Source organism: Cryptomeria japonica, chromosome 1 (genome assembly GCF_030272615.1).
Source record: "Cryptomeria japonica chromosome 1, Sugi_1.0, whole genome shotgun sequence".
In the NCBI taxonomy this organism is placed as follows: domain Eukaryota; kingdom Viridiplantae; phylum Streptophyta; class Pinopsida; order Cupressales; family Cupressaceae; genus Cryptomeria; species Cryptomeria japonica.
In genome coordinates, this window is record NC_081405.1 from 542,191,789 (window position 1) to 542,203,473 (window position 11,685).

At 31.9% G+C, this 11,685-nt stretch overlaps 1 protein-coding gene across 1 annotated transcript; it reads right to left on the reverse strand.

The window, feature by feature from the left end:
* Positions 1 to 266: 266 nt before the first annotated feature.
* On the reverse strand, positions 267 to 3,619 carry LOC131044877 (probable flavin-containing monooxygenase 1). The gene is made up of 5 exons (XM_059210941.1): positions 3,170 to 3,619; positions 2,053 to 2,293; positions 1,760 to 1,941; positions 1,300 to 1,649; positions 267 to 612 (listed from the first exon to the last, which is right to left on the reverse strand). The coding sequence occupies exons 1-5, from the start codon at positions 3,617 to 3,619 to the stop codon at positions 267 to 269; spliced, it is 1,569 nt and encodes a 522-aa protein (XP_059066924.1).
* Between the last annotated feature and the right edge of the window lie 8,066 nt (positions 3,620 to 11,685).

Genomic DNA, 11,685 nt, shown 5'->3' on the forward strand with positions numbered 1-11,685 from the left:
CAAACATTCCTCACACAAAATTTATCCAATATAAATTAATCTAGTTTAGTCTTAAACACATTCATACATGTTTAATTTAATGAGTAAAGTTAAAATAAATTCATCAATAACCAATACCTTAATTGTTTACACACACATGTACACATAATCAATATGAAACATCACAATTGATAAGTTTCTACCTTAGTCCAAATTTTAGCGGGACTATAGTTGCCTTACAAGTTATTTTTTAGGCATGTGATAATGCTCATCATAAAAGAAAGGCTTTAGTTTTCCAATCCATAGTCCATGTTAGAATATGGAGAGAAAATTTCATCAAACCAATTCGCTTTTCGCATTGGGTTTCTTCCCATGTCTCTACAAAGATCGTCATTATCTGTGATTTGAAAAGTAGCATGACAAGTTTTCCAAAAGAAGGCACCTGCAATTCCTTCAAGATATTTTTCAAGCTCTTTTGCATTCTTCTCCATCTCCTTAACACTTGGCATCACTAATTTGTTAGATAGAAAATGAGCCAACCATTGGGAACGTATTTCTGAAGAGTGCAAATTTGACAAACTCTCTGAATAGCCAAGGATGGCTATTTGAGGAATGTGTGGATGGATCAACCCCCTACATTTAAACACAATATCATGACAATTGCTATTATTTAGGCCTTGATAAATAATTATTTTTAATTAAAGTAATTTAAAAAAAATGATATGAATAACACTATATGATTGAAGCTCATAATTTAAAATCTCAACTAAATCTAGTAAGTTTTTTCTCTCTTAAGTAATTTGAGTACACACTAAGATAATAAATAAACCAAAATTTTACACCTCAAATTATAAACCCTAAGACTTATAATGTGAAAATCTAATTTCTAAAATATTGATGAATAGAATTGAAAAAAAAAAAGTTTGTTATAGATTTTTAGTATCACTATTTTGAATCTCAATATACTCTCCATTATGAAGTTAATTAAGAGTGAATATTAGAGATGTTGAGAGAGTAAGTATTATGTATATTAAAAATAGTAGTTTTCTCTTTCTATTATCCTTTGATAAACCATATAATATAATTTTAAATACTAATATTAAAAATTTACAACACAAATTGATTGAAAACATTTCGACTAAAACTTACACATTAACTTTTTAATTTCCAAATTTTTTAAATATATGCATCACCTTAAATATGAACCTTGATTCACATCTAAGCCCATTTTTCTAATTCTCAATCCCCACACACATACACACTTTAATTTATTTCACAATTATTTAAACTATAATAAATCAGAAATAAATTTCACTATACCTGTATAAAGAGAGTGCACCACCCGATTTCTCTATAACATCTCCAAATTTAGTTGGAAGTAGACTCTTTAATTTCTTGTCCCCATCATAACCAGTGCCTAAAACCACAACATCGGCTTCCATCTTTGATCCATCATCTAGCACAATTCCCTTATTATAAAAACTCCAACTAGATGATTTTCGAAAACGTATCAAGCCTTCCTCTACTTTTGGAAATAACTTGTCAGGAAATGATCCGATGTTACAAGAAGTTATTGCTTCTAGAAAACTCATATCTGGAACAAGTCCATACTTTTTCAGAGGAAATCTCCAAAGCTCAGAAAGCTCCACAAATTTGTTTATTGCCCATCTCTACATAAAAACATCAATATTTCTATATGTTTAAGAGGGTAAATTTGAATTTGAAATACTTATATAAATTCATACCAAAGAAAAATAATAAATAAATCAAAGAAATTTACCAATGGAGAAAATAGGAATGCTATCAAGTTCAAGAGAAAACCCTGGTTTGGTTTTCCAAGTAAAAATTGTGTAAAACGTGTGCAATATAAATATTGTAGATGTACTCCCCAGAACAAATAATCCTCAGGAATCATCCAGTGGGTTCTTCTAAAAACCATGGTACAAGGAGGGCCATTGTCTCCTGTAAACACAAATCAGTTGTCTTCTAAATGTAGATCACAACAAAAGCCAAATGCAATTTTCTAATTTGCATACTACTAAGTAAAGAAATGATACAGAATTATTTTCATACCTTGATTTGCCTCAGCACATTCCACAGCAAAATCCATTGCTGATTTCTGATATCCAATGATTACAACCCTTTTTCCTTTGACAGTTTCATAAGCCTCCTTTTCATTGAAGGCAGAGTAATCCATGGTATGCAAAACTTTTCCTTCAAATACTTCTGGTCCTTTATTTACAGGAAATGATGGGATTTTTGGTAGACCTCCATATTTACCAATGGATAAAACTAAGAAATCAAAGTGATACCACTGCAGAAACCTCACACAAAAATTATTTTAGTAAATATGTAGAAATGAAAGACAAATACAGTACTATCCTAAACAAATTAAAAGATAAACTTGAATCAACCAGTCAATTTTTTTAAAAAAGTTGTGATCTATAACATAAAAATGTTAATGGCTATTATCTACTTGCTATAACATAATGATTGCAGATTAAAAAACACTCTTTAAAGTCGAAATGTGTTTATAAGACAGCACAACCATTTCCTTTATATAAACATTGTTAGATACTAGATACTAGTTAGAAAGAAAGAAAATCCTTGATCTATAAGACCTCTCTATAACATGTGTTTATAGACAAGCACAAATCATTTCATAAATTTAAACAATGGCAGATACTAGTTAAAAAGACAAAAACATGAAAATATCTGGATGGATGGATTCTCCATGACTTTTCTGCACACCAACTTACAAGACCGGTCATCTATCAGACCTCTCTATATTCCAAGATACACATATCTAAACCCTCAAATTTTTGATCTATAAGACTTCTCTATATTCCAAGACATGTATTCAAAACTTTCAAATCCTTGATCTACAAGACCTCTCTATAACGAAGAGATTGCAGCTTAAAAAACACTCAAAGTTGAAATACTGTTGCTTTTCTGCACATCAACTTCCCAGACCTTTGATTTATAAAAGATCTCTATATTCCAAGGCACATTTATCCAAAACCCTCAAACCTTTGATCTATAAAGCTTCTCTATATTCCAAAACACGTATCCAAACCCTCAAACCCTTGATCTACAAAACCTCTATATAAATGATGACAGATACCAGATACTGGCTAAAAAGAATTGCTACCACCTGAATGGATTCCCCATCGATTTTCTACACACCAACTTCCCAAACTTCCCCATCATCATAAGGGCCACCATTCTTACCCCATAGTCCAGCAGATGCACCACTTTCATTGCCACCATATCGAATCTCCACCACTGTGGTATTAAACAGAATGCAATCAAGCAGCCCAAAATGGTTTGCATAACTGTTAAAATAGTCCATAACCTGGTTGTGATTGGGTAAAAGGGTAGTAACATGACTTAGCCATGGAAAATCAGTAAATTGGTAAGCAGGACGAGGGGTCTGGGTTTTTGTTGATGCAAAAGTTTGTCTCCATATTCCTCCTAGTCCTTCTTTGGCTTCAAATACAGTGGGTTTCAGACCTATGCTCAGTAAATATTTAGTTGCAAGAAGCCCACTCACTCCTGCTCCTATAACACCCACCTTCTTTTGCCTATAATCAGTCAAACTCTCTGCTTCCTTCAATGAACCTCTTCTGTAGCTTTCCATGATATGAGAAACTAATAGCAATGCAGAGAAAACGAAACTAATTATATAGTTTTGAGTGTTGAGTGAACATCAATAATTATAATAATGCTTAAGAAATTTATAAATTAAAACATATTTCCCCGTGATGTTGCTAAGTATGAATGTGAATCTAAGCCCACGTTTAATTGACTCAAAATAATTCTCAAAATGAATCTAAACCCATGTTAATGGAGTTCCTTGCTCATATTTCAAAGCTTAAAAAGATGCCAAGATGATGTCACCTTAACCTTCTGCAAGATGAGCAGTAAAGATCATAATGCTCAAGCATGAATGAATCCATCAGCGGTTACATCAACGTTCAATTTTAAGATTTTGAAAACTAAAAGAGATGACGCCATGATATCACCTTATCCTCCTCCTCGATAAGGAATAAAGTCTTCAAATTTAAGATTTTATAAATAAAAGAGATGCCCCATCATGTTCCCTTAACTTTCTCCTACAACATCAGTAATGATAATAATTCTTAAAAATGAATAAATACATCAAAATCCAAGTCTACCCACGTTCCTCTGAGTTCTTTGCACACAGATTTTAAAACAAAAAGAAATCCAACCATGAGGTTACATTACCGACTAAAACAGATGTCACTATGATGTCACCTGAAAACACAGCTGTAAGTTCACTAAAAATGTTCGTAAGCCTGTAACAACAATTTGCAGGTTGTCTTAAAACAATTATTAAGCTCCTTCACTACAGAGGACAGAAGAAATCCATAATAAATGGTGATACATCATTGGCAGTCACATTGGCATACGTTTCTCGAGGTGATGTGAATCCAATCTGATGGATTTTAATACTATTTGTTATGTTGGTGGATTGTTATCTATCTTTTTAGTAATTGGTTAAATGTATATGGATAGATATTGTTTACTATTCAATAGTGTAGGTTGTGCTAGTGGATTATTAGTATATGCCACTTTTATGTTTTTAGTGTATTGTTTATGATTTAGTTTTTTTTGTTTTGTGGAATTTTCAAGTTTATTTGATTATTTGAATGAAATGAAGTGATTTGATAACATCTACAAGATTAAGAAGCCAAGAGATCTTAAATATTAAATGGATTGTCATGCATGTAGCATCAACAAGCAAGTTGTCTAAATTGAGTTTGATTGACATCTATTTCCTTTTGATCTTGGATTTTTGTTTTTTATTAAGGTAAGAAAGGTTTTTAAAAGGCCAAAAACCTTTTAAATCAAGAAGGATAGAGTATGAAACACAACTAGACACGAGGAATAACCAAAAACAAGACAACAATGAACTACAAAGGACAATTAACAAAAACCCAACCATCAAGACAACAATAGAAACAACCAAGTACAATAGAATAGCTAACAAAAACCCAACCAAATCATGGGGGTTTAAATAATTGGTCTAAAGATTTTTGGTTAACCTTATAACCATGGTCTTTCTCCACTAAATTTGTTTTCTCCAAACAATGAGAGTCCCAAGAAACACCATTAGGAATTGTAAGATTCAACATACGAGGCTTTCCTTTATTTTCCCCTTTCCACTCCTCCATGCTTGAAGTAAAAGGTCGATCCTTCTCATCCAAACACCTTTTCTTGTCTAGCAAACCAGTAGTAGAATGCTTCCATGTAGCATTAGGAGAGGAAAGGTGCCTAATTGGGGATCCCCCCCCGCTCCATCATTTGTTTCTCCATGCAAGGAGAAGAGGATTGCTAAAAATTAGAAGGTATTTGTTTCTTTTTGCTTCAAACCAAATGGTTATCCTTAATGGTCTCACAAGAAGTAGTAGCATGACCCACTTTTCTACAATAATTTAGACAATCAAAGAACTCCCAAATTCAATTTTATGCACCCATTTACCAAACGTAAAAGGTATAAATGGAGTGAGGAGTACTTTATCTTCTCCACCAACACACGTAATCTTGCATGTTGCGGACGTTTCATGAATTTGGTAATAGGTGAATGAATAAAATTGCTCGAAAGAGTTGGCAATGGACATAAGATTCTTCTCACTCTAATGTTTTAAGGCTAGCCTCGATAACCAAACCCAAATAGGGAACTTGAAGTGTTACTATTTTTTTCGCTAAAAGAGAATATAGTGTTTGTTGCGCAATGCCTTATTATTTTTGCTACATTACGTATAAAAATTTAGTTAATAGAAATATATCCAATTGTGAATATTAAATGTTCTATTTTTTTGTTGAATATATTATTTTTTGAACACATCCTTGAATCTAAATGTGTCACATAACTTATACAAATTTAATAACAAATCTAAAGTATTATTTTTAATAAATATATAATAAACCATAGAAACTCCCCCCCTAAAAAATTTGGATACAGTTAAAATTTATAAAAAATAATAGTACATTGCATTGGAGAATATGAATAAACTATTCAAAGAAAATAAAAATAAATATCTTAACTTTTATAATATTAAAAATATTGTGAGGATAGAAAGCTAAGAAATTGCTCTTTTTTTTTCTTTGTTGGTATTGTAAAACATATAAATGTGATGATGGTGAAGTTCAGATTTAAGTTTTTATTTCAAAAAATACAAATTTAGGAGCTACAAGAGATGTCTAACTCTTAGGCTTGAAATACAAGCCTAAATGGGTGGGATCATAAAAAAATTAAATTCAAGACATCAAAACATGTACATGTTAAAACACAAACACATCATATCTTTCATAATGTGAATGCATTTTATTGAAATCTCAAGGCTAACCAATAATTTGTCCCCATTTATATGTACTTACCCAAATTTATACGCCTAAATGCATACATTATATAATCCACCTCTATATAATCCTCCTACAAATGACAATGCTTAATACCACTCTAATCAAACCCATGATGTGATACTACAACCTAGGTGCATGTAAATTAGAAGGTATGCATTTAGTCTTGTGTAAAAATTTGTACAAATGTAAGTACTATAAACATATAATTTATATTTAGTCAAACATAAGATCATTGACATGCCCAAAATTTCTATACCCATGCTAATTAGTCTCAACTAAAATTACCTTAGACTAGTATATTCTACTAGGATTAATTAGAAGGCACATGTTCATTTATGGGCAATCAAATTAAAGTATTTATATAATGATCATGAAAGTAAAATTTTCAAGTTTTTTTTTTTTAAATATAATTTAAATACCTAATCACCACTAAGCTAATCAACATAACCTTTATTCTAGTAGAATCAAAGAATAAATAGGTGAGAAATGAAATGAAGAGGTGTAATGCCCCTCCCTCGGTCAGACTTTGTTTAACCTAGCTTGACTCTAGTTGAATTCTTCTATGGTTTATATGTCTGGATGATACTCTCTAATGTAATGATTTTTATCATGATTCTAGGATGTGATCTTGGTTATGCATTTTATCTCTATGGATGTTTAGATGTTAGATAATATGATTAAGTACTGACCTTGGACTGACATATCGACTTTATGTATATATATCTTGTGTTCATTTTCTTGTATGGGTTCGAGTCTATATGGGGTGCGAGGAGATGATCTTTCGTCACCCACTTCAGAGGGACATGAAATGTCATGACTCTCCTCCACTAGTGTGCCTGTATATGTTGGACTAATGTATGTGTGCTTACTTGATGATGCAATTGTAGGTACCGAGCATCGACTCCACTTGAACCTTCAGGTATGAGCGTGCTCTATGACCCAATGGTAAAGTGGAAAATAAAAGTTATCAGTCAAACCCTTGTCATACCTTCGTTCCTATGGGAACAAGATCCCTGTCAAGTACCCTTGTTCATTGTTTGTCAGTCATGTCAGAATTTCGCATTGTTAGTCTCAGTCCCTTACCCTTGTGTTTAGTTTAATGTTTTATTAGCAAGAAAGTATTAATATTAATATTTTAAAAGTAATTGAATATTAACGATTAATTAATTAATACAATTGAAAATTGCGCATTATTATATTTAGTTAATTGCATAAGCTAAGTGATTTAATCTATTCTACTATTTTTTAAAATAATTTATTAAAAGGGAAATTAAATATTCATTATGGATTTTATTGTGCTCATGGAAAATTAATTTTAAAGGTAATTAATAATTAATTGTTTTCAAAATTCAAATCTGCATGTGTGAGGAGTTACAAAAGAATTAATTATAGGAATCTTGCATGCGTTTTGGGTGGGGAGTTACTTTCAAGAAAAAGGATATCTTCTGCTTTTTGGGAAATGAAGGAAAAAGAAAATCTTGGTTTCTTCCCGTGAATAATTTTTGGTTGAGAATTTCGGGGTTTGGGGGATGTTGTTTCTTTCCTGGATTTGGGTGGAAGTTTTGGGGAAGGAAGATTTTTGCAGAGGTTGAAATTTGGGGGTTTTGGCTTATTGGGTTTTTGTGCATTGAGTCTTCACCTGCAAGTTATACATGATTGTGTATTAAGGTAGGGGTTTTTATATCCCCTTTGTATTGTTGATATGAAAATTAGATTAGTTGTTTGTTTCAAAAAGATTGTTTGAAAAATCCTCTGTGCATTATTTATACCCAGAAAACTTTAAATTCTTAAAAAAAAAATTGGTGTTTCCTGAGTTTTGATGGGTTATCTAGTTTTCAGATATTTATTCTTTATGGATTCCCTATTAATCTGAATTTATTGCCAGTGATTTGTTTATATTTGAGCATTTCCTGGATTCATGATTCAATCATGAGACTTTGATTGTTTTAACAATTGTATTTGTGTTATTATTTTGCTGGAATTTATATGTTTTCAATTGGGGGTTTTGTCAAAACTTGAATCTTGTTCCAAAAATCATTTCGTAAATGAATCCTGTAGTTGAAAAGAAGATTTCTTTTTATTCTTATATTTTGAGAATGTTATTAGTTGGGGAAAGGTTTATAATTTCATCCCTTTTATTTTATTCTCTATGTATAATGTTATATATATATATATATATATATATATATATATATATATATATAATCTTTGTTTAAAAAAAAAATTGTTTGTGATACATGGGGCTTCACTCGCGCCGTGTGAGACCACGATTGTGGGGAGCACCCACATCGTGGGGAGCTCCACTCATAGTCTGTGGGTTCCTCCATGGCTGTGGGGATCTCTACCCACATCGTGGGGAGTACCCACGACTGTGGGGAGCTCCACCCACAGTCTGTGGGTTCCTCCACGGTTGTGGGGGTGTTAACCCCACACGCCGTGGGATGTTTTTTTTCTTGCAGTTTGTTAAATAAATAAAAAATATAATGGAAACAAGTTATTAAAATATAATGAACTTTCATTTTATTTATTTTGTTTATATATATATATATAGTTATCTTGGATTTAAACCATTTTATTATGTTACACACACACACATACAAATATATATATATAAAATTAGATCAATTCATTATTTCATAAATTTAAAGGGTAAGTGCAAGGTAATGGGTCACAAATTGGCAGAAGTCCACACATTGGAAAATGCGCTCTTAGAAACGGGGGCCCGTTTTTGCTTCAAGCCCCCAAGGCAAAAATTAACGGGGGCTCGAGGCGAAACTAAATGGGCCCCCATTTTGTTCTCAAACGGGGACTTGCTTGAAAACGAAACTGGGTCCTGTTTTTAAATCCAATTTTACCCATTATGTGGAAGTTGATTCCACAAACTGCCACTTGCCTTGGGATTAGGTCCAAGATAGGTCTGAAATGGTCACACCTAAGACATGGACCTGCAAATTCAAATCTCCATGAACGAAAACACAAATATGAACTTCTGAAATAGTTTACGTGCCTCTAATTAGAGAATTTTTTATACGAAATTAAAACCCATTTCAAATTATACTGTCTAGATTCTAAATATATAATTTTAAAAAAAATTGACCATTTTAACTATTTTTCATTTAATTTATACTAAATAGGGTCCATAAACTTGAAATATTAACTAATTTTATTAATTTAATAACTTTTTTATTTTAATGAATTTTGAAAAAAAAATTTATGTCATCAATCTATGCAAAATTCTTTTCTATTGAAAAAAAAAGTAAAAAAATGTTAAGTTTACATCAAATTATGTGGGCCATACACGTCAAATTTTTAAAAAGATAATTACGATCATTAAAAAATTAATTAAAAAAAATATTTAAGAAAAAAATACAGAAAAATATGCTCATCAATCTTCAGTGTGTTACAAACCATTTCCCAAAACAGTTTGAGAAAATAATTTTAATTGTGTCAAAAAGTGTGGGTCGTACACGTGCATGGTATGGTCCTGAAACATACATTTTTAAAACATAGTTTTTAGAACTCCATTCAAAAAGTTATTTTTTATTATGTGGGTATTAAAACAAATTACATATTTGGAAAGTAGACTCAGAGGGATATCTTTTATATTACTGACTTTTTACAAGATTCAATGTCCAAGTGTTTCAAAATTTAAGCTCAAATGAGACAAAACTTGAAAATCGGGGAAAACACTTCCACTTTCTAGCGAAAAAGTGGACTCAGCTTCTTGCACTGACCCTAAATACATTTGTATATATATATTCATGTTTGTCAAAATAACTAGACAAATATATATGTTTTCATAATTTGGTAAATGTAGTTTATTTTGTTTAGATAGTATAATGGATAAAAATAGTTATATTTTGATAAATATAGCTAGGTTTTGATAAAGATAGTTATAAAAGATTAAATTAAAGATATATTTGGATTCATGTTATTTGATTTGAGTATAGAGTTATATTTTGCAAAATAAATATATGTATATTGTTAAGTATAGATACATTCGGAAACTAGATATATTTTCGAGAAAAGTAAATGAATTTAGATTGATACATATGTCACTTCATATAATTAATTAATCATGTGGTTAAGTTCTGTTTAGGATTATATATATGATTTCATATGAACATGGCTAATTTTCATTTAATTTGTTGTTGATCAAATATTAATAGCAAAATTGTAAGAGTGAATTACATTCTCTTAAATGATTGAATAATGGAATGTTACTTTAATTGTGCAATTAATAGGAATACTATGAGTTATAATGATTTAAAATTTGGGTTACTAGAAATTTAATGTTAATCTGAATTAATGGTTGTATAGAAATTATTTTGGACTTTTTGGTGATATATGTTAAGATTGGATTCTTCTATGTTTGGCATCATGAGACCCTGCAATTGCTTGATTCTTGTCTAATTTTGTGGGATACTCGGTTATGTTATTAAACGCTTTTAGGTTCCAGAGGCTAGGACAATGTTTGAGTTCCTAATTGTGTATGGTTTCTCATCATCTTTTAATGTAAAGTGATTGGTTTCCTGCATGACTTCTTTACTAGTCATTCTTTCTTTATTGCATTGAACCTCCTTGTTTGAAATCCAGTTCTAGCAAATCAGTCAACCTTGCTATGGTAGAGGGATCTTGACTCTTGGTGTTTTTTTGGTGACGTAGACCCTGTGTTAAAATTTTGGATTCCTAGGTGCAAGTCAAGGGGGAGTGGCTTTCATTGGGGGTCGAGACCCAATGTGGTGGCTAGGGTAACTCAATGAGAGTTTTATAATCAAGTGAAAATTTGAAAATAATGAACTGGGGTGAGTAGCTAGTTCACATTAGTAAAGATTAAATTGTTGCTTCTCTTATGCTCGGGTGCTTGTTTAAGACTAAGGTGAGTAGAGAAGGCCTGGAATTGCATCCACCATTAATCTTGTCCCTTCAAAAGGTTGGTGTAGTTCACTAGTGTTTGTATGGGGGTCGGGGGTCGGGGGAGGTCACCAGGGTAACCCAGGAAGGGGGTCGAGACCTAGTGAAGACTCACCAAGGTAACTTATGACAACCTAGTGATGACACTCTTCCCTATTGCATACCTAGTGGTCTCTCTTGGATTTGTCCTTCTATAGATTGCTTGGGCCTCTAGAAGTTGGTCGTTTTATTTTTGAGTTCCTATGATTATAGCCTTGTGAGTCTCTTGTGATTGTAGTCTTATGAGCCTCGTGAGAGTCACTTATATCATCTTGTACTTCCTTCTGTCTCTTAGGTCTAGTTGATACCTCCTAGCATGGGGGGTGGACCTGATAGTACCACATGGTTGGGTGGAGTGCTCTT

Excerpts from the sequence above, each read along its gene's own strand:
- LOC131044877 (XM_059210941.1), bottom strand. The coding sequence starts at position 3,619 with ATGGAAAGCTACAGAAGAGGTTCATTGAAGGAAGCAGAGAGTTTGACT. Across the intron at positions 2,294-3,169 it reads ATGATGGGGAAGTTTGGGAA|TGGTATCACTTTGATTTCTT; the intron begins GTTGGTGTGTAG and ends AGGTTTCTGCAG. Across the intron at positions 1,650-1,759 it reads CATTCCTATTTTCTCCATTG|AGATGGGCAATAAACAAATT; the intron begins GTAAATTTCTTT and ends GTTTTTATGTAG.